Here is a 26289-nt window from a genome sequence, read left to right as displayed (position 1 = left end):
TAGCGTTGACCCATCGGTTCACCGGTCGGTGACCCACTGCCCGATGAATATCCGATCGAGGGCTCTACACTCCCACGAGGCGGCCCTCGTAGTGATCGGACGGTCGACACGCCACCTCAAAAGGGTCGGCCGTGAAGACCGCCCTCTGCAGATAGGGATATCACCAAAACAATCACCCGCAATAAAATACTGACTCCACTCGAGATACTGATATCCATCCATGATCATAATCAAGAATACCTCGGCCATTTGCACGAGGACAAGATAAACACATAAGCAAAGCCCAAACTTTTTAACACAAAAATAATTTGCAAGTCCCAACACAAGCAACAACATGGAAATCCTTTTCCAGGACAAGTATTCACATCACAGAAATAAACATTATTTTCCACAAAGCCAATGCCAAAAGTATAACAATGCATAACACCCGAGTAAAAGCCCGGATCCACGACACCATTCCTATACCGGGGAATGAAAACCAATTCTACTAATAATGCCGAGTAAAAACATCTTTAATATGCTCACATGGTTTCGTAAATCACTCCAAATCAAAAGCATATATACCCATCAAAAAAATAAATACAAGAATTGAATAATTAAATCACATATACATGTATTTTTACTATTCACAAATACATATAATTATACAAAACTGATGTATCAATACGGTTATCATGAGCACATCGTAGGGAAAAATAAATATAAGTATATTTCGACCTTATACGCAATTAAACATGATAAAATGAAATACTTAAACATTTATTTCCAAAATACTAGCCATTAAACAATTATTTCAAAATAATAATAATTAATCAATTATTTAAAATAATAGCCACTACCAACTCACCTGGTGTCCTTGGGTTCCTTGCTAGACCTGGAACTCCCTCCCAAGACTGAACAACACCTAATAGAATAATATAATAAAAATAAATAACATATTTAAACTCAAAAGAAAATACAAAAATAATAATCAACTCTCTATTGGGCCCACTCACTCCAATCGGTTCAAACCTGACCTTGCATAATCAAATTGGTCTCCAATTGCACTTAAGCCAACTCAATTTGGACTAGACCATTCTGGACCAACCTGAACCATCCTCAATTCCACTGAACCAAGCTCAAATTCACTGAACCAAACTCAATTTCACTGAACCAGGTTTAATTAAACCAATCAGCCTTGAACCAACTCAATTCTTATACAAAATATATTGAACCAACTTGGTTCAGCCCAAAACCCTTAGCCCAACATCCAAACCAAACCCAAATCAACTTCAACTAATTCAATTCAACCAAACCATTCAAGTCCAACCACACTCAACTTGATTTAATCAAACCCTGACCAGATCAATTCAATCAAACCCAACCAATTCAATTCTCATCCAAACCCAATTCCAATTCAATTAAATGAACTTGGTTAAACCAAATCAAACTCAACTCAATCAATTCAATTCAATTCAACTCAACCAAATCAATTATAACTTGGTTTGATCCAACCAAATCAACTTGGCTAACTCAACCAATTCCAATCTAACCATCATCATTAACATCTTAATCATCATAATCATCAACTTAATTAACTAAACCAAACCCTAATCTCGGTGCTACAGATGAATTGCTACGATAGAAACCGAAAAATCTCATCCTTCATTCAAGCTAGATTCATCACAAATACAGATGATTTTTTTCAACACAAATTGAAGCAACAATCATCTATAACCATTAAACATGTTTTTTTCCTACTCAAATCCATCATTATCTTCATCAAATCCATCAAATACACATATATACATGCATACATACACTCATTCATCAAAAAAATACACCAAGAAAAGCTCTTACCAACTAAAACCATCCTCCGGCGAGCTCCCTCCGGCGATCTCCCATCCCCCACCTCAAATCTCCCATTTTTTTCTCCTCATTTCTTCATTTTTTTATTTTTATTTTTCCTTCTCAAGTTCTCGTAGCACAAAGATGGAGAAGAAGATGAACAATTTCTCAAACCCTAGATTTTTTTCCTCTAAATTACATTTTCAGCCGAAATTCACTTTCAATCCCTCCAAATATATTTTCTTACAAAACAGTCCCTGAAAAAAACTCACCAATGATCCCTGAATTATGAAATAGTATTCTCAAAAAGGTCCTTTCAAATTACCCAACGGTCCCCAGGTTATAACACAACATTTTTTTAAAAAGATCCCTTCCATCTTACTTTTCAGTCCTCGGTTTCCATAAACATTTCATGTCCATCCTTTTCATTTATTTTTTTAACCCAAAAATTTTTTTAAAAAAACTTTTACATTTAAGTCCTTGTTATTTCCAGCTGGGTTTCTCACCAAAAATTACTCGTACAAAAAATATTCATCTGAATCGTAGTAATACCACGAATATATTTTTCCAGTAATTATCCAAAGGTTCAGGGTATTACAATTGGCTTATACAAAATTGGCCATAAAAACAAGGGGTTTTCCAATAAAAAAAGAAACAAAAATATATATAAAGTTTCACCAACTAAATCATCACATAAGTCGTAGATAATAATAATGGCATGGCAAACTTCATGTTTGATACCTCCAAATGAACTAGAATTGAAAAATTAATAAAAATAAACTCTACATCAATAGTAAATACATAGATGTTAGAGTATAGAAAGGAAAAAGACCAAGTAATAAATTATCAAAGAACAAAGAAGTCATAAAAAATCAAAAGCGATGGTAGAGCATGATCAGTAAATAACTCAAACCACTAGCATTATAGAAAGAGCTAATTTATTATATGATCCAAAATTTGCGAAAAACCTTAACGTCTTTAAAATTTTATATAGAGGAGCAAAACACACACTATATTTAGTTTGAACATAAAGTTGGAACTCCTTTATTTGATGCATTACTAACATTTATTTTTTGTTTGGCCAACTACTTATGCGATAAATTTGGATAAATATTTGGCAAAACTCCACCACCGGGGATTGTCACAGAACGCAAAAGCTTGCTTAGTTCTTTATCATTCCTCACTATAAGTTGTATTTGCCTCGGTTGTATCCTTTTCTTCTTTTTATATCTCACCTCATTTCCGGCTAATTCCAAAACCTACATTAGAAATCACATCAAAAAATACTGAAAAAAGAAAGGCTAGAGAAATAATTGGATAATAGGATATACATGTGAAACAAGGTACTCAAGGACGGCGGAAAGATACACCCGAAGCTTTTGCGCTGACATATTTGGAGTACATACCGACCTTTAGAAAGTGAGCGATCTTACCAATAGGAAATTTGATGCCAGCCTTCTTGGAACGAGAGATAGATTTAGTACCCTTACGCTTGCAATGACCATCCTTGGCTTTCATCTACAGAACTCATGGCACTCTTTTGGATGAGAAAAGCACCAACTCTAGAAAGAAAATTGGGAATTGCAATAAATAATATATTATGGTGAGTTTCCTAAAAATATATAGGTCATATTTAAATTCGCATTTTCTCTATGAGAAAGTATTTATATGGTTATTTGAACGTGTTTGGATTAGATTATGGGAAGATGCGTGAACAATGAAAAAAAATTTGTAGCCTTTTTGGGAGGCTTCTATAAAAGAAAATATTTACTATAATAAAAATAAAAAATAAAAAAACCTACAATACTCTATTTTTCAAACCAAAATACCATTTGAATTTTTTGAATATAATAAGTTTATATTATAACTCATCCATACATAATACTACTCAACTTGCTAGAAAAAAAACACCACTTTAGAAGCACTGAGAGAAATTTTTTTTAAAAAAAAAACAACAATAACTTATTTAAGAAGCCAATTCCATCGTGCATAGTGAACCACCAAAAGTGTAGATATTTTTACTTGCATACTATTCTCTTTGTCAAACTCTGTGGTACCTAATCTATTCAATAATGCATAATATTTTTTCAACTTTTGTAAAATATTATATATACATTGTAAATTTTTGGTTAATTTGGGTCTTCTTATTTTTTTTCTCTCTAAAAGCATTTTTCAATAAGTTAAACATTTATGGACCAAAGTTATGTGTTGGGATCCCTTTTAAAAAAATGAAATCTTAAAAATAAAATAAAATAAAATAAAATAAATAACTCCTTGCAAAATGCAAAATATCACTTGAAGGTGAGAAAATATTGGTGTTAATTGTGCATGGAGTCAATGTTGAGCATCTATACAAGAAATTTATTATTCTCCTGATTTTATAAAAGAAAGAGTTGATTTACATGAATAACTTTTGGAAAAAATATTTAACTCAAACTAAAAAGCATAAAATTTATATGAAGTTGGGATGTCTCCATATTCTCTCTTACAAGAAAAAATATATATATTCTCTATATATGTATCTTAGTTGCAACTTTCAATTATATTTAGAAAGTAATAGTTTGTGAGACAACCTTTTTGCCTCTATTTACTTGCTATTCATTTTTCTTTTTTCTTTTTTTCAAAACAATGTAACCACCATTATAAAAACTAGTGCTTTTAATGAAAGTTGCATTCATGGATTATTCCTAATTTGAAATATTTGGTGGATAATTCCCAAGGAGGAGTTTATCTAATTACATGCATATATGATTCGTCAACGCTAGAATAGTCTATAAGTAAACCGCTTTAGTAGTGAATGGCAGATGTAGGTTCAAAACCTCGTGACTGTGGTATTGTAAAAATACTGTTCATTAGGATCCATTACTATAGAGGGTTGTTTATTCACTATTTATTAGGTTTTAATGTGCAGCCCCCTAACAGGGATTTACCCACGTGTGTTAGCCAGCCTTATCTAGTATATCCATAGGAGGTCGTTAAGCCACCATAACTAGTGGTGGGCAGGGGCCGATTAACCGGGCAGGCGGACCAGACCCGCTGAGTTGTGATTCACTGCAACCCCGACCTGGACCCTGCCAGGCAGAGATATAGAACCCGCCGGGCCGGGTTGAACTGTCTAACCCGACAGGTCCAGGTTACACGGAGTCGGACCGAAACTAGCCCTGCTCTTTGTTGACCTGGCGGTTCAAGGCTCGAGGAGGTCTGCAAGGTAGTTGCTCGAGGGTAGAGCGGACTGAGGTGGAGATGAGACTACGGACGCAGTCGGGATAGAAGCAAAAGGACCACAGAGGTTCGAAGCTGACTACGGTTTCGAGCTTCGGTTCGGAGACGAGGAAGTGGAAGAAGATGCTCTCCAAGCAAAAGGCGTGCTATAGGACGAAATGGACGGCGGCGATCAAGCCGCAAAGATAGTCTTCATCGAGGGTTATTACCAGGGCCCGACGAGGCGATCGGATGGCTCTTCGGGGGAGGGGGGAGGATTGAAGGGATAGAATAGGATAATGGTGATTTGTGACGATGAGATTGGCTTTTTCCTTTTTTTCCAAAAAAGGAATTAACTAGGGTTATCGCAGGGGCTTGCTATTGTCTCTTAACCCACCGGGTTGGGAACCGGGTTTGACCCGATGGGCTAACCCAAAACCAGCCCATCTACATGATAGGCCGGTTATGGTTCATTGAACCAACCCACAGGGTCATTGACCCGGTGGACCGGATCGGATTTCCGGACCACCCGTGCCCACCTCTAACCATAACTAGTGCACTTCAATACTTATCTATCTGTTTGACACCGCTTAAGTTGGGTGCTTGTCACCATATGTCAAACAAAAATAATACTAATAAAAATGAAAATAAACAAATAAACAAATATTCCCCTTGTTCTTTTTATTTATCCATTTTAACTAATTCACATGTATTAAAAAAACAGTTAAAATTAGTTGATAATCTAAATTTTATAAAAAAATATTTTAACTTCCCAAAATTATCCTTATTGATTTCTCTATCTTACTATTCCCCAAAAAGTTTTCCTCCCTTCATGTTTTTTTTTCAACTTGAATTTTTTCAAATAAAATTTCAATTTGAAAAGTATTTTTATATTGGATAAATGAAAACATTTATTAGAAAATGTAGAAATAGTTAAATATGATTTAATACTTCTAGATTTAATAAAAAAAAATATTGTTGAACATAATTTATTGGAAGTTGTAAAAATACATTAAATATAATGGATAAATATGAAAAAATTATTTAATATGGAAAAAAATTATTTAATATTTCACAAAAATTTTAAATTGATATTTAAAAATAACTAAAATACTAGATAGTCATGCCCATTTAAGTACTAAAATACTAAAATAACTAAAAATAACTAAAAAATAATAAAGAAAGTAACATATATGATTTCCAAAGAAAATTTATATTAATGATATTTTTGGTTGGGTTCACTCATGACTCCCAAAGATTTAATTGTCATGCCCATTTAAGTACTATATCTTTTGATTAGAATTTTAGCACTAAAATACTAGATAGTCGTACCTATATGCTCATTTATTATGTTTTTCTTTTCCCTTACTTTTGTTTTGGAAAATTAGTTTAGGGTTGCAAAAATTATGGCATAACATGTACAATATGTCATAATTTAATTTTTTTTAGAATTATGCCATATTGGTTGTTTGAGTACTTATTTTAAAGTATAAAATTATGACATAATATAGGTATTATGGCAAAAAAAAAATATTCCACTAAGTGAAATATTTTTTTATTGTAAAAAGTCTCTCTTTTTCGATTGGTCTCTGACAAGAGGCCACTGATTTACCGGCGGTCCGGCCATCGGCCGACTGACCTCCGATGACATGTTGGCTGTCCACAGGTGGCCCAGCCGGCCTCCAGTGACAGGCCACCGGTTGTCCGATCACCTATCAGCCGATCTCTATAATTATTTTTTATTTTGTTAACCAAACATTCATTCTGTGATAATCACTTGCAATTCTTATATCATAAAATTATGACATTTTTTTTATTTTAAAGCCAAACATGCATGTAGATTAGAGAACAATAACACCAATTTGACTCTACGACTCCTCATATTTGATACATTAGTTCTTTTATTTTATTTATAAGCTTTTGTTACTTTTGTTTTTGTACGATTGTGACTTGGTTTAGCAATCGTACAAAAATTTTTAGTCTAAAAGATTTTCTTCCAATGGTGTTTTGGTTTTTAATAGATATTTTAACTAATAAGTTAAGATCACATAAAAAACCTAGTGGGATATATTGGTTGAAATTCTAAATAGGCTTTTAATTTTTTATTTTAGCTCTTACTATCACGTATTCAAATGACATTGCAATTATCAGCATTTTTTTTTTATTCCCATCATGATTTACATAAAATTTTTAGACTTTTTAGAGACAAGAAACATATATATATATATATATATATATATATATATATATATAAAAAAGTGAGTTTCTCATTCAAATCGTGTAACCGCTCGCATCATGTTACAAAGACTTTTGTAAAGATTGATGAATGTTGAGAGTAAAATTATAAGATAACGAAGTATTTATTAAATGACGTATGCTATTTTTAAAAGAGTAGAATTTAATAAAAGAAACATATATTTTATTTATATGTTTGTTAATCTACTACTGTCATGGTCTTTTGGATTATTTACATCGGGTCTCTTGCATATAAGGTATTTATGTTTAGAGAAAACTCGAAAACGAAGCCCAAAATTCATGCAAGGTGAGAGCATGAGTATGTGGATGTATTAATTCCATTTATGTGCACGTCTCTGCATTTTCTTAAATGGGGAGGTGCATGTTGCTTAGTTGTCAAAATAATAATAATAATAATAATAATAATAGTTAACTACCCCATATATGCTTTAATAGAAAAACATATTTTTGTCACCTACCAATAGTTAACTACCCCATATATGCTTTAATAGAAAAACATATTTTTGTCACCTACCAATATTATGAAGATATATAGATATAATTTTCACCATAATTCATAACAAACATACACACATTCAATTACTCAAGTAATAAATATAAGATTGAATGCTAATTATGAATTATTATGCTGGTGCTTATCATTTGGACACATAATTAAATTGTACTTCCCCCGTTCCTTTTTATCTGTCGTGATTAATCGAATCTCACGTACTAAAAAACTTAGTTATTTCACAAAATTTTATAAAAAATTAGTTATCTTTTCAAAATTACCCATAATTTATATCTTGGCATTTTTCTCTCATATTTAATTCCAAGAGAGTTGAATAGAATGTTAAGAGTAGTTTTGAAAAAAAAAAATAATAAATGGTTCTTGATGTTAGAAAATGACAATTAAAAAAGAACATGGATTTCTAACAAATAAAAATGAACGGATGGAGTATAATTATAAGGTGTAAAATTTTGAATACATCAAATGAGTGTGACTAATTTGATCTTTAATATATAATTAATCAATTCAATTTGAAACTTATGCATGTTATGTCAAAACTAAATACACATCATAAAAATGATATATAAAATTAATGGTCCAAACACTTTTTTTCCCAAATTATTGCCATACAAAAATATTAAGCAATTTGAATATCCTTATTATTTAAAATTTTCTTTCACAAATGGATAAAACCTTGTTTAGTGTAAGGATTTGTAGTCCGAAAACTTACAAATATACAATAAATATGATCAATTACACTATATATTTCAATAATATTTGCATACTCTTCAGCAGTAATTGTTTCTTCATATATAAATATAAAAATATACAAACTTTCATTTGTACTAAATAAAACTATAATTTATTCATTTATTTTATTGTTAAAAAAAATAAATAAACCACTGTATTAAAGAAACAAAAAAGTTCAAGCATAAGTAGAAGAAACCAAAGAAAAAAAAATCCACTAAAAATAAAACTAAAAAACAATGATAACACAGAAACTCCAAAACACGCCCATAAAATAGTAACTCATCCCTAAGACCATCTTCAACCCACAATCCCACAAACTCCAAAAGTGCATTTTTGTTCTCAAAGCATACATACACCTTTTTCTTTTTTTTTTTTCTTGATAGCATTATTATTGAAAGAATTGCATGAAAAATTATTTTGTGGACATAATTAATTGAATAAAACTAAAGTTTATGATCATTATCCATACCATTAAGATGTGGTAATATTACGAGTCAATTGATTTTAAAGAATTTTTTTAGAAAGCAACAAGGGGGTTTGATTAAATAATTGTATAACAGGGCATTTTCACAAGCATTTATTGGGATATCACATTTTTGTGCAAATGAATAGTTATAATGAATTATATTATGTAATTTTAGTAGCAAAATTTTACTATAAATAAATGATTAGCATAGTGTTTTTGTTTGTATTTACTTGTTAATTTTTTCAAATACAATGTATCAACTTTTTTATCTGTGGGTGCTATTAGCGGAAAGTGCTTATGTTAATATATTAGAGTATATATTTAGTGGATAGTTAATGCCTAATTTCCAAATAGAATTAATCTAATTAATGATATTTTATTTTAAGTTAAGTATGATTTTCATAGATTTTATGTTGGTAGCTATATAAAAAAAATATTTTAATGCTTGACATATTAAACTTATTAAAACTTTCCAATCAATACCTAGGCAGATGCCGTTAACGACAGTCTGACCTTGCTTTTACCTCATAAGGGCTCATGCCTTGTCAGCCTTCCTCTTCTTTTTTTCCCACCAACGACACAGGGTTTTTTCCCACGTAGCTGGAAAACCCTCTTTCTTCTTTTTCTTCTTTTTCTTCTTCTTCTTCTTTCATCTTTTGTTCTCTTTTCCACCATATCCCTAGAATCCGGTTCTCTTGCTTGTTAAACTTCATGAAGGCCATGGTAACCAATTGGCGTAGCCAGTGGAATGCTGGTCCGAGTGATGGTCGGAACCATGACAGCATGGATGGGGAGATGGAGGTAGGTCTTTTTTGTCTAGTTCTTAGATGGTTGGAACCCTTTTCCCAATTCCCTTCCTTCATTTATGCTTGCAATTATATTAGTATATTGGATTTTTTTTTTAATTTTTAGAATGTTTTATTTGAGAAATACATGAATGATACCCTAATTGTTAGTGTTTTGATCTCATTAGGTATGGTTGTGCTCTTATTGTGCATAATTGAATTAAGTGTGGGAAGGTAGGGAGGAGATAAAAGGTTTCGGAATGGGTCTTGTACAGGGTTTGTACATGTGAATTTTTATGTTTGTCTTAATTGGAAGATGCATATGTTTGTTCAATGTGAGGATTTTTATTGTCGTATTTATTTGTATATAGTTTGGACATTTGATGATGCATACATTGTTCTGATTTTTCTAATTTTTCATGTTCTAATTTTTCTATTAAACGAAGATGCATACATTTGTTCAATGTTTTGTTTTTGATTTTTTTATTGATATATTTATTGCATTTTCTACATTATAAATTGGTTTTGTATCTCCACATCCTTAATTATAAAGTGGTTTTAGCATAGGGTTTTGACATGAGAATTTATATGTCTATCTTAATTTGATATTTTCTTATTCATTTTGTGCCCTACATAAGTTCTTCTTGTTAAGGTCTTTACTTTGTTGAGTGATATAAAATCATGCTGCAGGTTGATCCAGGCTCTAGTAATTCAGGTCTTCAACATCTCCCTTCAATTTTTATAACTTCAACAAATGGTAGCAAAGAATTCCAACTTGATTGCTCATACAAAAAGCACAAATTAAACTCCCCCATTTTTTACTGGAGACTTGCTTTTTGTTATTCATTGGTGCAGATGATGGATTTTAGGGTTCTAAGGTTTGGGGGGGTTTGGGGGGTTTGGAATAGAGGTGAGAGAAAAAAAAAAGAGCGAGAGAAGAGAGAAGAGGACTGGAAAGGCGGCTGACAAAGCATGAGCCCTTATGAGATAGAAGTCAGGTCAGACTACCATTAATGGTGTTTGCTTGGGTGACTTGATTGGAAGGTTTTAATAAGTTTAGTGACCGAATAGAATTTTTAAACTTCAGTAACCAAAATAGAAATTGGGACATACTTCAGTGACCAATTATGTAATTTACCCAATAATATAATATAATTTGTAATTATATATTTATGAGTAAGCTCAAAAGTATTTGCATTTTTTATTATTGGTTTCATTTTAATTTTGTAATAAATTTTTATAGATTATGGATTTTAATTTAATTTATTAATGGTATGATATTGTTTTTTCTGAAATAATTTTTAAATGGTTTAGTTTGTAATATGAAGCTTGTGGATTGTATGGAGTCATGGACCATGCATGTTCTAAAGAAAATTGTTATTTAGTTTAATTATTTAAAAAAAAAAATCGGATCAAGTAACTAATTATCGGACTATATGATAATATTGAATTGGGCTTTTTAAAATTAAATAAATTTGATTAAAATTGAAATTTTTACGCTCTGATCCAGTATCCGACTTATGCCCACTACTACTTAGTAGTAGTTGATGGTGTGATTATGATACTTGTATTCAATGTTGAACATCACTCAATCTTTTAAAACTATTTTTTTTACAAAACAAATATTAAATTTTTACATTTTTAAAAATCATATAATTACCAACAAAAATAAATTCTTTTGAATATGTTTTGTATGTCATGGAGATAAAAAAAACTAAGCTAAGATGATCTGCGCATTCCTGAGATGACAGAGAGACGCTTGATTTCTCAACACGGTTTCAAGGTGTCTGTGATAGAATTAATTTTGTTAGTGTATACATGACCCTATGTTATTTATATTTTATATTTAAATATTATTGCATTTATGCGTTTATGTTTTCAGTTATAACCCTTAGTATTTCAAAAATTGCATTTGCATTTAGAATTATGTTTAGATAAGCTTCTTAGTTTAAATTTGTTTAGTTTCTTGGTGGAGAAGAAATGTAGTTTGAATTCAGTTATTATTATCAATATAAAAGATAAAAAGATGGGGAGTTTTGATTGACCACGTCAAAATTATCTCATCTTCTTTGAGTGTTCTTTGTGTAGTTTTTTCTCTGATTTTCCTAACAATCGCAAGCAGCGAAGGGGCGAGATAATTTCTGGCTTGCTTCGAGATGAAATTTCTTAATGGGGCGAGCTAGCTCGGGTTCTCAATGCAATCTTAGTGGAAGCTTTCGTGGCGGAGCTCAAGGGGGGCGTTTCCATAGAAGACCTAGACCTCCTTCATCTCAAACAAAACCTCTATCTCCTTGGATGCTCAGTTGCTGTGTATCTCTCTCCCGATCTCTGAGGAGATAATTAAATCGAAGGAGGAGCTTAGAAAACTGGTGATTATTAAAATTATTTCAGGGAATACCAGCATCAAGACTCTTTCTGTTGCTCTCTCAAGGAGTTTCAACTGGAGAATTATGGGAGCATAACCACTTTGTTCTAATGACGAGTTTAGCAAGAATGGCAACAATGTTTCGTAAGCGAGGTTCAGTTTCCTTCCACTCCCATCTAGGTCACTGCTCTGCCTCCCTTTCGCCATGGACGCCCGAGTTTGGATCGCACGCTCTGGCCACCGGTGACTATCACTGGATTCGTTTGGTGAACATGCCCCTTCATTGCTGGAACTGGGACTCCATAATGGCGGTATTGCGTCCCCTCGGTGATCTCATATACGTTCAGAAGTGCGAGGAGACCTCACTGCAATTTCTTAGGGTGTTGGCACATCTCAAGAAACCCATTGTCTTTCCGATGGAGGTCATCGTGGATGTTGGGTTTAGGAGCTTTAAAGTTTTATTAGAAGACGATGGGATTCCCATCCTTCGAAGATTGTAAGTCAGGGTGCTTCGATGGACAGGGATATATACACTTCAGTCCGATATCCCTCCGCCGTCCAGAAGCACCCATCAAATTCACAGGGTTTTGAATGGGAAGGAGCCAGTTCTGGAGTCACCTCTTGTCGAAATTCCCGGGAAGTCCGTGGAGCGCTGGGGCCGCTACGGATCTCCCACCTTGTCCTCCTGAGTTGGGTAGGAGCTCCGGCGAGCGTAGGAGCCCCAAAATTCCCATGACTTCCTCCCTCGGCCTTAGGTGCAAGTGCCGAGAGAGCAGGGTTGCTGTGCGTGAACAGCCCTGCATGTCGGGTGATATTACAACAACCGTTGATCGGCCAAGAGATCTGATTTCTCTTCAGGATCCTGTCATCACACAGTTGGAGGATTCTTTGCCTCATGATCAACTCATCTCAAAGGTGAAGATTCATGATCCTTTGGATCCTCCTCAAGATAAGGCTTCACAAGTGATTAATGATCACTCGTTCATTAAGCCTCGGGATAAGCATGCAGGTGTTAATTCTCCTTTGACTTCTACAGTGCTGCCCCTAGTTAACGCCACACAAGGAGATGCATTTCCAAAGGCTGCGATATCTCTTGATGTGCCTCGAGATGAGGATTCTCTTATTAATTTTGGCAGACTTGTAGATGAGAACAAGAGGCCTCGTGATTTGGTTTGCTCCACTTCTAAACCTGATCCAAAGGATAAGATTTTATCCACAATTCCTGAAGCCACACCAGTGAGTAATCTAGGTTCTTTATGTTCAGAGAAAACTTTGTCTTCACCTGTCAAAACTATGAATCCTTTGCCGAATCATTTAAAATTTCTCCCACCCTCTATTCCAATTCCAGAGAGATACACATGGGTGGTCTTACATAGGAGGTGGACTTTAATTCCAAAAGTCCTCTCCAATAAATTCACCCCTAACGACCAAACTCTCACTGATCCACCATTGGATGATCCTATGGATGAGGAACTGGTGGACTGGGGGGACGATGAGGATGACCAGAAATTTGTTGAAGAGAAGAATTTTATGGATAAGGACAATGTGATTGAAGCACAGGAAGCTCATTTTCAAGATGACCCTTTTCTTGAAGATGAAGTTCCTACCGAGTTTGGTAAGTAAACTACTGACTTGATTACCTCAAAAGTTTCTAGGCTTATTCAAAGTCATGAGGTTAATATTTCAAGTGCCCCAGTTTCAGGTACTTCTTCGACCCTATCAGAAGAAGTGATAGAAACAAAAAACCTTCTACTCGGTGGACTGAAGAAGCAGAATTCATCCCTCATCCACCTATATCTGTCAAGAAAAAAAATCATTCCAGAAGATCCGAGAGAAGGTGTGCCTTCTTTAAACTCCTCAATTTTTAATTCATGGTCTAATGCTCAGATTCTTAATAATAGTAAAGCATGTGGCGTTAATTTTGTGGGCTCCCCTAATCATAAACTAAAATGTATTGACTTGTTAAGAAAACTTGAAACAGAAAGATCAACCCAGTCTTCCAATTTGGCAGATCTATCTGTTAGATCTGCAGATTAGAACCCAAATATTCCCCAATGATAGTACTTTTTTAGAATGTTAGAGATATGGGCAAACCAGATAAACATCATCTAGTTAAAGATTGCTTACTTTCATCTAGAGCATCTATTATCAGTTTACAAGAAACCAAGCTTCTAGACATTCATAGATCTCTTTGAAGATCTATTGGTGGTCGTTTCCTTGATTCCTTTGCTTTTGTCCAGGCTGTGGGTACCGCAGGGGGTATAGTTATTGCTTGAGATAAAATTAAAGTCAGTGGCACCCTAATTCATACCGGGGCTTTCTCTCACACACTAGAATTCTCAAACCTCTTAGACAAATCAATTTGGTTATGTTCCTCAGTCTACGGACCTAATAACCGATCCCTAAAAAAGGATTTCTGGAATGAAATCTGCTTTATTAGATCTTTGAGATCCCTCCTTGGATGATTTGCGGAGATGTTAACAAGTTCTTTACCCTATAGGATAAGAACAAAGGGACTATAAATCCTGGAGACATAATCTTATCCCAAAAATTTCTGTACGACTTAAATCTAGTTTACCCTCCTCTTCATGGTAGAGCATTTACTTGGACAAATAGTCAGTCAGATCCAATTTGGGTTCGATTAGACCGTTTTTAGCTTTCTCAAAATTGGTCAATCTTCTTTCCTAGGACAATCCAATTTGCTCTGCCTAGGTTTGGATCTGACCATGTGTTAGTTAATCTTCTTTCCCAGGTCAATCTTCTTTGAGTTTGGAGCCCATTCATTCAAACCCCGGATTTTTCATTTTGAGAAATTTTGGTACTCTAATGAAAATTTAGGGAATCTGATTCAAGGTTGCTGGCATGAGATAACCCTAGCTAGCTGGGTGCGGTGCATTCATTCTTTCTGAAAGATTAATGAACCTGAAAGCCAGACTCAAAAAGTGGGCTTCAGAAACTTTGGGTTTTGTGAGATTGCAGAAGAACTCCATCCTTTTAGAGCTCAATTCCCTAGACTTTATTGGTGAAAACCGACTTTTCTTAGATAATGAGGCCCAACATTTGACTCACCTAAAATTGGAACCCTCCTCAATTCTGAAGCAAAAAGAACAACATTGGAAACAACTTCCTAGAATTACTTGGCTTAAAGAAGGAGATTCCAACACGAAATTCTTCCACTTGATAGCCAATAGCAGAAGAAATACAAATTTCACTCCTCGAATTTTAAGTAATAGTTCCTGGGTTAAAGGACATCAACAATTGGGGAAGACCTTCTCCGATCATTTTAACCTTCTCTTTGGTGCGGTCAGGCCTTTCCGCTTCCTTATGGATTGGCAAACTCTTTTCTCACACAGACAAAGATCTTTCAGCTCTCGAACCTCCCTTTTCTCTCGAGGAAATCAAGCAAGCTGTTTTTGATCTAGGTGTTGATAAGGCACCTGAACCTGATGGCTTTCCAATTTTCTTCTTTCAAAAACATTGGAACTTAATTCAAAATGACTGTATAAAGCTCTGTAATGACTTCTTTGAAGGAAGAGTAAACCATGAACGACTAAACTGGATGAACATAGCTCTCATTGCAAAGACAAACTCACCTGAAGTCATTAATGATTTCTGCCCTTTCAGCCTGATTAATTATCCTTGCAAAATGATTTCTAAGATCCTAGCCAATAGGCTAAGTAAGGTAGCAGACTTACTCACGGATGATTCTCAATCAGCATTCATTAAAGGTAGATGTATAGCTGATAATATTATTGCTGCTCAAGAATTAATTTTCAACCTTTAAAAGAACAAGCTTTTAGGGTATGCCTTCAAAGTTGACTTCGCAAAGGCTTTCGCCTCCCTAGATTGGAGTTTCCTTCTAGACATTCTTGCAGTTAGAGGTTTTGGGCCTCACTAGAACTCATGGATCCTAAATATTCTAAGCTCAACAAAGGCTAGAGTTCTTGTTAACGGAGAACAACATGGATTTATCAGATGTAAGCGAGGATTAAGACAAGGGGACACCCTCTCTCCTTTGCTCTTTGCCCTTGTAACAGATTCCCTGAGTACAATGCTCTTCAATGCACTGCATTCCAGAGTTCTAATGGGGGTTACTTTAGATGGGGAAGCAAAGATTTGTCATCTTCAATATGTTGATGATCTGATTATTTTCTCAGCAGGTGGACAGGAAAACCTTCGTATCTTCAAGCGGATTCTCTATCTTTCTGAAGGTGCTTCTGGTCTTACAATCAACTTCTCTAAGAGTTGTCTTTACTCCACTAATTATGGCTTTCAGCCAAATGCATCTTCTGCAGTAATTCTCAACTGCAGAAGAGACTGTTTGCCATTCACTTATCTTGGGGTTCCAATCTCCGGAAGGCGCCAAAGGAAACAGGATTGGTTGAAACTTATTTTAATGGTTCTCTCTAAACTCATGTCTTTGAAGGCCAACTATCTCTACCTTGGAGGTCATCTTACCCTTATGAATTGGGTTCTTTCCTCCGTTCCATCCTATTGGATGTCTGTTTTCAAACTCCCAGTTTGGGTGATCAAAGAGATAAATAAGATTCGTAGAGATTTTCTTTGGAAAGGCCCAGATTTGGGTGCAAAAGGCATTAGTCTTGTTGATTTGAAAAGAATTTGTAAACCCCGAGAGTTGGGAGGGTGGCGAATCCTGAACCTTTTTGAATTTAACAAACCCCTCTTAGGTAAATGGTGGTGGAAAATCTTCACAGGTCGCAAAGGTTGCTAGGCCAAAATAATTCAAGCCAACTACCTAACTGAAGGGTGTTTAGGATCTTTACTACACTCTTCAGCTCGGTCTTCTTCTTCTTTCTTTTGGGCTAGTATTCGTACAATCCTACATGCCTTTCTTTTTTGTACTTCCATAAAGGTGAAAAACAAAGACTCTACACTATTGTGGTTTGACAACTCGGTTGGTGGTAGAGCTCCAAAGGACATTTGGGCCAACCTCTTTAATGACTGTAACTTCCCCTGGATTACTATTAGGCAACTTGCTCAGAAAAAAAATGGAGGTTTCTCAATTCGCTCCTTCTATAAGTTCATTATAGATGGAGGAACCCGAAGTGCCCTTTACTCTTCATTTTGGAAAGTGAATTGTCCTAGCAAAATTACTCTTTTTTGTTCGCTAGCTGGTGAAAATAGAATCCTAACACTTGATAACCTAGCCAAAAAAGGGTTGTAACACGCAAATTGCGACCTGCACTTGTGTTCTATGTCACAAAGCTTTAGAATCTACTGAGCACATTCTTCTTCAGTGTGACTTTGCTGAAAGAATTTGGGCTTTCTTTAGACAAATTTTTCTTCTACACCTTCTTCCTAAAGTTTTTTTTGAGATTTGGACTTCCTGGATTCCTTCTGTTGAGGTTCACCAGCGAACCATGTGGGATTTGCTTTCCAGAGCGATCTCCTGGAACATTTGGCTTGAAAGAAACAAGGGCATCTTTTCTCTGCATGCTATGACTTCTTTCTTAGCTATTATTAAAATTATTCACATGGTGCTGGATTGGTTTTCTGCAACTAGGGACCCGCATCAAATCTCAGCGGATTCTACTCAAAGACTGAAGCGCTCGCTTGTCTTCCTGAACGTGAGGCCGGATGACAACACCAACAACTTAGATTAGGTTCTTCAAGGTCCTGCAGCTGTTTTTGACAGTTTGAGTAGATTTTTGTTGCCTTCTGGCTGATCTTTTCTCTCAGCTGTGTCTCCTCCTTTTCTTTTCTTTCCTTTTCTGCTAGGGTTTTTGGCCCTTATTAGGTGTTTGTCACCCCTGGTGATGACCTTTTTGTTATTTCTGTTGTTTGTTTCTTTTGTATTGGTTTTGTTTGTTGTTTCTTTTCAATAAATTTGTGGTTTATCCACTTTTATCAAAAAAAAAAAAATGTTTTGTTTAAGCTTGTGGTAACCCATAAATCAAACAACCCTAAATCATATTCACATTTTTAATATCTTTTATACTAAAAGAATTTTATGCTTCTGTTATGATTTATCTAAAGCACAATGGACACTATTTTGCTCTCTTTAATGCATGAGAGTAGATAACTCTCTCTCTCTCTCTCTCTCTCTCTCTCTCTCTCTCTCTCTCTCTATATATATATATATATATATATAAGATGTTAATACTACAATTTATAAGTGATAACTTCAAGGAATGACATAACCATAGCCAATTTATTTAATATACAATTTTCTCTCTACGTGAAAGGGCAACAAATTTATTTACATCTTAATTAGTTAACGTAGAAACTAATTAAATATACATGAATGCGATGTTAAACAAAGCTTAACCAATATGATTTGGTAGCAATGGTGACTTTATCCTAATTATATTTTTTCTACAGCGCTCAAAAATGCCATCATAAAGCAAATCAAATTTCACTCCTGCTCTCTCTCTACTCACAACATAAAGTATATGATCTCCTTCCAATATCTTGTAATACCTGCAAGAAAAAGGAAAAAAAACCAAAAACCGTTATTAGTCACTATACATATACATGTTTTAAAAGACAGATAGATCATTTTAATATAATTGATTTTTTCATTGAGTATCTTTTACTTTGTGTTTTTTACATGGGAGTTAAATACTTGAATCGTTTGACTGTTGCGACATGGCTATTAGAATTTAGTTAAATTAGTTTATTTGATATGTAAGTTGAGGAGAATTATTAATATTTAGTTAAATTAATTTATCTGATATGTAACTAGAGAAAATTTGCATATCAAAGAGACATATTTAAATAACTAATAATTTAATAAATATTAGAACGAATTCTTACCAAATGCCAGATTTCATAGGATGGACATGAAAGTCATCAACAACACAAAGGCTTGGATGCTCTTTTGGAAACAAAGGATGTGTCATAGAAATAGTGTTAAGAGCTCCATCATTCTCCTCCCAATCTTCATCTTTGTAAGCTTTGAATGGCGGAGACACATGGATAGGATATCTCCATTGACGCATTTGCAACGATCGAAGGAAGAGCAACGGATGAACTGTCGTCGTCCTAAAACCGAGAGCCGGGTTTGTCGTCTTCGATGCGTAGCTGAAATAGAATGTGTTTGGGAATGTAGAGAGTTTGGAGTTGAGTTTGAGAGCTCCTTGAATGGTAAGATCAGGTAGAATCCAATCACCAGTTGCAAATGGTCCTGAATTCCCAGAAAGCAAATCAGTAAGGCCTGAAAGACCAGTTCTATTCCATTCCATCTCAAAGTGGTCAAAACCAAAGTTGTAGTATTTTTTGAGCCATCTAATGTTGAACCAGTCATAGAATATGACTCCAAGACGGCAAACTTGAAGCAAGCTTAGAGTTCTTATTGATTTCCCATCTTCAACTCTGAACAAACCAAGTCTTAGGTCAATGTCTTTGTTTTGAAAGAAACCGATGATATTATATTATATTTTGATTAAGGTAATATTCTATGATTAATAATAGACAAGTTTATATAATAAAGAGTGCAAGTAGTTTGATTGTTTGAATCAAAAGATAGTAATAAGTTTAGTGCGTACGACATGCCATCAAGATAAGCCCTTGTTGTTCCATTAAGAGCACCAGATAAAGCTGTTACACTTAGTACCCAATCCGCGGTGGTGTTCTCATGTCCTTCGAAAGCCTGAACACGAAGATTGTATTTAATATGGTATCAGAGCTAAATACAGAGCAAGATTAAACTAGAAAAGAAGTAAAAGTAGAAGTAAAATTAAGCACCTTATCAGCAAGCATTTGCTGCAACATTCTGATGACTTGTGCTCCTGCTGAGTGCCCAACAAAGTGAATTGGGTGCTCTTCATCCCAAATAGGATAGTGTCCTATGTATAATAAATCAAACTCCATCACCTTATGAAATTCAATTAAGAAGAAGAAGAAGAAGAAGAAGAAGAAGAAGAAGAAGAAGTTATAAGGTTTCATTCATACCTTGTTCATAAACATTTCCAAATCTAGAATGGCCATAAGCACTGCTATGTTCCTCTCCAAAGTCCACTCTCCCTCCTTTCAAGTAGTAAAACAATTCACAAGCCCTGAAACCATCAAAATATCAATAAAACTCTTAATATATATCTCAGTGTTGATAAATACAAGAGATCATATGAATTAATCACCAACAAACTACCTGTCATGAATGCTTGTTAAGGACCCAAGATCAGGCACAAGAACATGCTCATCCTTCGTCTCGGCACCACCAAAATAAGATAACCCTCCAAGCCTCTGCAATCAAACATACACATAAATTACGATAAAAGAAAGTTGAAGAAATTATATCTCTATCCAATATCCATATAAGTCATTAACACATACCCCTTTGCCGAAGCCAAAAATACCATGTACTAACACGATCGGTGGGATATTCGACGAAGATGAAGATCTAGACTTCTCATGCTTGACATGTACATCATCATCAACTACAACATGAGACCAAAGAGCCTTGGATAGAGCTTGTGTTAGGTCTAAAGCCACTGCAAAACTGAATACATAGAACCCAAACAGCAGGTGTACCACAGTGCTCACAAACAGCTCTAATAAACTCAAGCTTCTATCCAACATGCTCCTCATATTGATTTGTGTATACATTAATTGAAAACAAGCACGCACACAAACACACATACATATACACATACACACACACACACACACACACACACACACACACACACACACACACACACAGAGAGAGAGAGAGATGGGTGTTGAAAAGCTATAGGAAGTTTCCTGACTCATTTGGTGTGCATGTGTTCTTCTATTCAACACGTACACTACATTAATTGGCCAACTCTTTATTAAACTCTTTTATTTTATTGAGTGGAGGTTACTACTAAGAAAGTAAGAAAGTTGGTAATTAAGGAGGGGAGAAAACCTATGGATTGTTTGTGTTTTTTTCCTCAAGAGAATTTGTTGAGGCATAAGAATTTGACTCTTGATTCCATCTCTTATTTGATAGCACTGTTATATTATATTAGGAAAAAGATCATCTAGGTAAGTCCCTAGATTTGAAATCTAGGGACGTTTTAAATCTAAGCCGTTGAATTATCATCCAATGGCTGATTGTCTATATAGTCACTGTACACCTTTTACTGTTTATGATCACTGTACAACACTGTAGAACGCGGTTTTTACTGTTCATAATGATAAAAGCCGTCAGATTACCATCCGATGGCTATTATGGACATCCCTAGATTTGAAATCTAGGGACGTTCCTAGATGATGGGTTCTAATTATATTATATTATATTATATTATATTATATATATATAGATATATTGGCTTCTTTCTTACGATGATGTATTGATTGGACCAGATTTCTCTTAGGTTTTTTTATTGTATCAACAAAATTGCATTAGAATTAAAAGAATTGGTAATTAGATCCTAACATTTGTTTTTTTTTTGACAAAGTCGACAAGCGAGACAAATCAAAGGACAAACGGGTACGGAGGTGCACCAATTACGGTGGCTTGAATGACCTCCTGAGAATAATCCCCCCGTCATGCAACCCTGGAGGGAAGAACGAGAGGTAATCCTCACACAGAACTCCCACAGGGGACCCTAAATATGAATTGTAAGCTGAGAGGTTTGAACTCAAGACCTCTCACTTACAACCATGGGTAGTTACCATTGGGCTAGCACAAGATTCCTAAGTTTTGGTAATTTTACCTGAGCTATAATAATAAGTTAAGAAAATTACTCTATTTCATTTTAGTATCTATTTTTTTTCTGATTTTGTTTTTTTTTTATTTAGAGAGATGTGTTTGCATTAACCGAATTAATTATTCAAATAAATATAAAAATATTTTATTATAATTTTTTAAAAATTTTAGAGCTTTAATAACAATTTTAATATTTATGTAAAACTCAAATGTGATAGTTAATATGGACGGATAATATAAAACTCAAATTTAACTACCTAATAGTAAATTTTTAATAAATTAGATTTTGTTATATATATATATATATATATATAATGATATTTAAGCGCTCAATTTCTACGGGAATGATTAAATAAATAAATATTTGTAAAGACTTTTGACTACATGATCATGGTCAACAGATTGACTTTAACGTTTGAACCTTCGAGCAATTCCAAGTCAATTAATGCGTTAAGTCAATGGAAATACATATGCATTGATGCCATAAATGTTGGCTTTTAATTAGTACCGTTTTCTACATTGGCCAACAATTAATTCATGCTTCACACCAAACATTATCGATGAATGCTCCAACACAATAGTCAGCCATTTATGAACCAACTCGAGTGTTTTTATTTATTTATTTATTTATTTTTATAATTATTTTAATTTTATTAGAATAATAAATAAGACAAATTTGTGATAATTGAACGGTGTTGATATTATTGTGAAAACGAGCATAAAATATTTAAAAGGTCACTCCAATTTTAGGAACACAATAGTAGTAACAAATTTTAGTTGTAAGTGTAGATTTACTGTTCGAATCCTATATCACCTGATGAGAATATACAGACTGCATAATCAATTTTTTACTTGCGTGTGTCCCTAATGTATATAACAATTATTGTTTTATGAAAAATAAAAAAAAATTATGTCAATTTATAATCATGCTCAATGAAAATATTTTTGAAAGATGAATATTTTTTATTGCATCAAGCATTAGATCTCGTTGAAAATTATTTTATTGGAGTCAGGATTTATTTTTGATAGAAAATCTATTCTTCTAAAAATCAAGCTAATCTGACCAAAATATATATTGTACGTTGGTGCTGAGAATTAAAGTTAAATATTTCCATTTGATTCTAAAGAAGCATCTCTCAAACAAAGCTGTGTTAGGCCAATGCCTTGACCTATATTTTCATAATTATACATGTGCATAATATATATGTATATATTAAATATTGGCTTGATATCCTTGTGATGAAGCCAAAATCTTGATCTCTTTTAATCCAAGGGTCTAGATTGCTCTATTGTTTATATAGGGTTATGTTTGTTGGGTGTTGGATAATGAGAGAAAAGAGAGAAAGATAGAAAGAGTGAGTTCTCTTGTATTTGGAGAGTGAAAAGAGTGGTGTAGAGAAGAGCTCTTGTTCTTGATTGACCTCATTAAAGCAAGGTAAGACCCTTGTTTTTGAGGTAAGGCTAGTTTTTAGAGCTTGGTAATCCTCTTTTGGTTTTATGCCTATTTTTATACTCTTGTACTCTTGTTATCCCCCATGATATAGTGAAGCATTATTCTCCCGTGGATGTAGGCTTGTTCTTAGCCGAACCACGTAAATTGGTGTCTCTTACTTTATTCTTGTGAGATTGGTTGTATGTTATCCTTGCATTGCCCATTCATTGTGTGATTGCTAGGTATTGTGATATTGCACACCAAGTGTTCGACGAATTGCCACACTAGTTCCGCGCTTCCTCACCCGCAACAATTGGTATCAGAGATTCGTTCTAGGATTGTGGAGGTTGTCTAAGCTTGCAATTGAAAGAATTGGGGCTTGTATTGGTGGTAATTCGATTTTATAGCAATGGATAAGGCAATGGAGTTTGAAAAGCTCAAGGAGGACAATTGGCCAATATGGAAAATAATGATGGAGGATCACCTTGTCTATAAGGAGTTGGATCTACCACTATTGGGGAATGATGTTAAACCCTCATCTATGAGTGATGAACAATGGAAGGTTCTTGATCGAAAATGCTTGTCGGTGATAAGGCCATGTATTTCGCCATCCATCTTATTTGATGTTTATCAATGTAAGACCGCTCATGAACTTTGGAGTACTTTGGAGCAATCTTTTGAGCAACCATCGGGTATTAATAAGATGCATGCCATGAAGAGGTTATTTCTCTTGAAAATGAAGGATGGTGTCACGGTGCGAAAGCATGTGAATGAGTTTAACTCTATTGTGGTACAATTAAAGGCTCTAAAGGTAAATCTTGATGAAGAGGTCTTATGCTTGCTACTTTTGAGCTCTTTGCCTCCAAGTTGGGATACTCTTGTTACTACCGTGGCAAATACAATGGGGAACAAGTTCAAGTTGAATGATGTTGTTTCTTCATTGAGTAGTGAGGAGACTAGAAGGGCTTCTTCACAAATGTCTAGTGACTCAAGTCAAGCACTAGCGGCCGGTGAAAGAGGAAGGTCTCAACAAAGGGATGATGTTTTGGCTAGTAAGGGCAAGTCACAAGCAAAGGGAAGATCAAAGTCACGGGGCCGGGTTGTTACTTGTTGGTATTGCAAGAAACAAGGTCATGTGAGGAATGATTGTAATCTTTTGAAGAGCAAGAGAAAGGGGAAGCAAGTTGATGGTGAAGCAAGCATAGCATCTCAAAGTGATGATGGAGTCACATTAAGCATTTCTTGTATGGTATCTTCTTCCATAGATACTTGGGTGTTGGACTCCGGTGCTTCATTTCACATATGTCCGGATCGATCATTTTTCTCCACTTATAAAGAGGTTGATTGTGGTAATGTCTACCTCGGCAATGATCGTGCTTGTAAAATTTTGGGCATTGGTGATGTGGTTATTAAGCAAGCAAATGGGAAGGAGCATACATTGACTAATGTGAGGCATGTTCCCGAGATAACAAAGAATCTCATTTCGGCGGGGCAACTTGATGAGGCCGGTTATGTGGTTACTTTTGGCAATGGATCGTGGAAAATCTCCAAGGGTTGTATGACGGTATTGAAGGGGCAAAAGGATGGAAGCTTATATACTTTTCTTGGTTCACCTCAAAGATGTATGTCGGCAAGTGGACATGATGATGTGCATGTTTGGCATAGTCGGCTTGGACATCTTAGTGAGCATGGAATGAAGGTATTGCAAGATAAAAGGCTTATTCCTTTATTTGAGAATTCATCTCTTGAATTATGTGTGCATTGCATCATGGGCAAGCAACATAGAGTAAATTTTAAGAGGCATGAATCTCATGGAAAGTTGAAGGCATTGGAGTTGGTTTATTCCGATGTTTGTGGCCCTATGAATGTCAAGTCTCTTGGTGGTGCTTCTTATTTTGTTACTTTCATGGATGATTATTCTAGAAAGTGTTGGCTTTATCCATTAGCATCCAAGGATCAAGTTTTTGAAACTTTCAAGAAGTTCAAGGCCCGTGTTGAGAAAGAAAGTGAAAGGTTTATAAAATGCTTGCAAACCGACAATGGTGGAGAGTTTTGCTCTAGTGCTTTTGATGGTTTTTGTGCGGAGAGTGGCATCAAGAGAGTGAAGACGGTTCCTTACACCGCACAACAAAATGGTGTTATTGAAAGAATGAATAGGACCATTGTGGAAAGGGTAAGAAGTATGTTGTCTCACTCCGTTCTTCCTAAGTTCTTTTGGGCGGAAACGGCAAATACGGCGGTATACCTCATCAATAGATCACCAAGTGCTCCATTGGATGGTGATGTTCCGGAAATTCTTTGGAGTGGTAAGAAAATCTCTTATAATCATTTAAGAGTTTTTGGTTGTGAAGCTTATATGCATGTGCCTTCCGAAAAGAGAAGTAAGCGTGATTTGAAATCAAGGAGATGTGCTTTCCTTGGTTATGGTGGTGATGATAGAGGCTATAGGTTATGGGATCCAATTGAAAGGAAGACAATTAGATGTCGTGATGTCATATTTCATGAGAATGTGATGTATAAAGAAAGCCATCATGAAAAGCAAAAGGATGAGAAACTTGTTCACATGCAAGTTGACTCATGTGTTCCTCCTCGGCAAGTAGAAGAAATCCATTCTCAAGATCATGATGATGGAGATGGCCATGGTGATGTTGGTGGCCATGATGATAGCATGGAGGTGATTGAGCAAGAAGATGCTCATGTTGATGAGGAAGAACAAGAATTTGAGTCTCCACAAATTTTGAGGAGATCTACAAAGATTCCTAAGCCCATCCAAAGGTATTCTCCATCCTTGTATTATGCTTTATTTACTGATGCGGGTGAGCCCGAGTCTTTTCATGAAGCACAAAATTGTCTTGAGAAAGCTAGGTGGCAAAAGGCTATGGATGAAGAGATGGACTCTTTATATCGGAACCAAACTTGGGACTTGGTGAAGCTTCCAAGTGGAAAAAAAACATTAAAGAATAGATGGGTGTATGTGATAAAGCATGAAGCTGATGGATCAAAAAGGTACAAAGCAAGACTAGTGGTGAAGGGCTATGGTCAAAAGCATGGTATTGATTTCAATGAAATATTTGCTCCGG

At 34.9% G+C, this 26289-nt stretch overlaps 3 protein-coding genes across 4 annotated transcripts; 1 reads left to right on the top strand and 2 right to left on the bottom strand.

The window, feature by feature from the left end:
* Nucleotides 1-2912: 2912 nt before the first annotated feature.
* Nucleotides 2913-3345, bottom strand: LOC120265015 (histone H2AX-like). Its single transcript, XM_039272951.1, has 2 exons — nucleotides 3196-3345; nucleotides 2913-3086 (listed from the first exon to the last, which is right to left on the bottom strand). Exons 1-2 carry the CDS (start codon nucleotides 3343-3345, stop codon nucleotides 2913-2915), a joined length of 324 nt encoding a protein of 107 aa, XP_039128885.1.
* A 10072-nt stretch (nucleotides 3346-13417) lies between these two features.
* Nucleotides 13418-17097, top strand: LOC120265593. 2 transcript variants are annotated; one of them, XM_039273537.1, is made up of 3 exons: nucleotides 13418-13755; nucleotides 13843-13977; nucleotides 16298-17097. In XM_039273537.1, exons 1-3 carry the CDS (start codon nucleotides 13434-13436, stop codon nucleotides 16870-16872), a joined length of 1032 nt encoding a protein of 343 aa, XP_039129471.1. In that variant the 5' UTR covers nucleotides 13418-13433; the 3' UTR covers nucleotides 16873-17097. The 2 variants fall into 2 exon arrangements, with proteins under 2 accessions (XP_039129471.1, XP_039129470.1); XM_039273536.1 differs by having other exon boundaries at nucleotides 13837-13977.
* A 1327-nt stretch (nucleotides 17098-18424) lies between these two features.
* Nucleotides 18425-20690, bottom strand: LOC120265014 (lipase-like). Its single transcript, XM_039272950.1, has 7 exons — nucleotides 20436-20690; nucleotides 20251-20345; nucleotides 20055-20158; nucleotides 19848-19948; nucleotides 19649-19752; nucleotides 18918-19475; nucleotides 18425-18581 (listed from the first exon to the last, which is right to left on the bottom strand). Exons 1-7 carry the CDS (start codon nucleotides 20688-20690, stop codon nucleotides 18425-18427), a joined length of 1374 nt encoding a protein of 457 aa, XP_039128884.1.
* Between the last annotated feature and the right edge of the window lie 5599 nt (nucleotides 20691-26289).

Source organism: Dioscorea cayenensis, chromosome 7, assembly GCF_009730915.1.
Source record: "Dioscorea cayenensis subsp. rotundata cultivar TDr96_F1 chromosome 7, TDr96_F1_v2_PseudoChromosome.rev07_lg8_w22 25.fasta, whole genome shotgun sequence".
NCBI classification, from domain to species: domain Eukaryota; kingdom Viridiplantae; phylum Streptophyta; class Magnoliopsida; order Dioscoreales; family Dioscoreaceae; genus Dioscorea; species Dioscorea cayenensis.
Note: the sequence above shows the minus strand (reverse complement) of the source record. Positions and strands in the feature narration are given on the sequence as shown.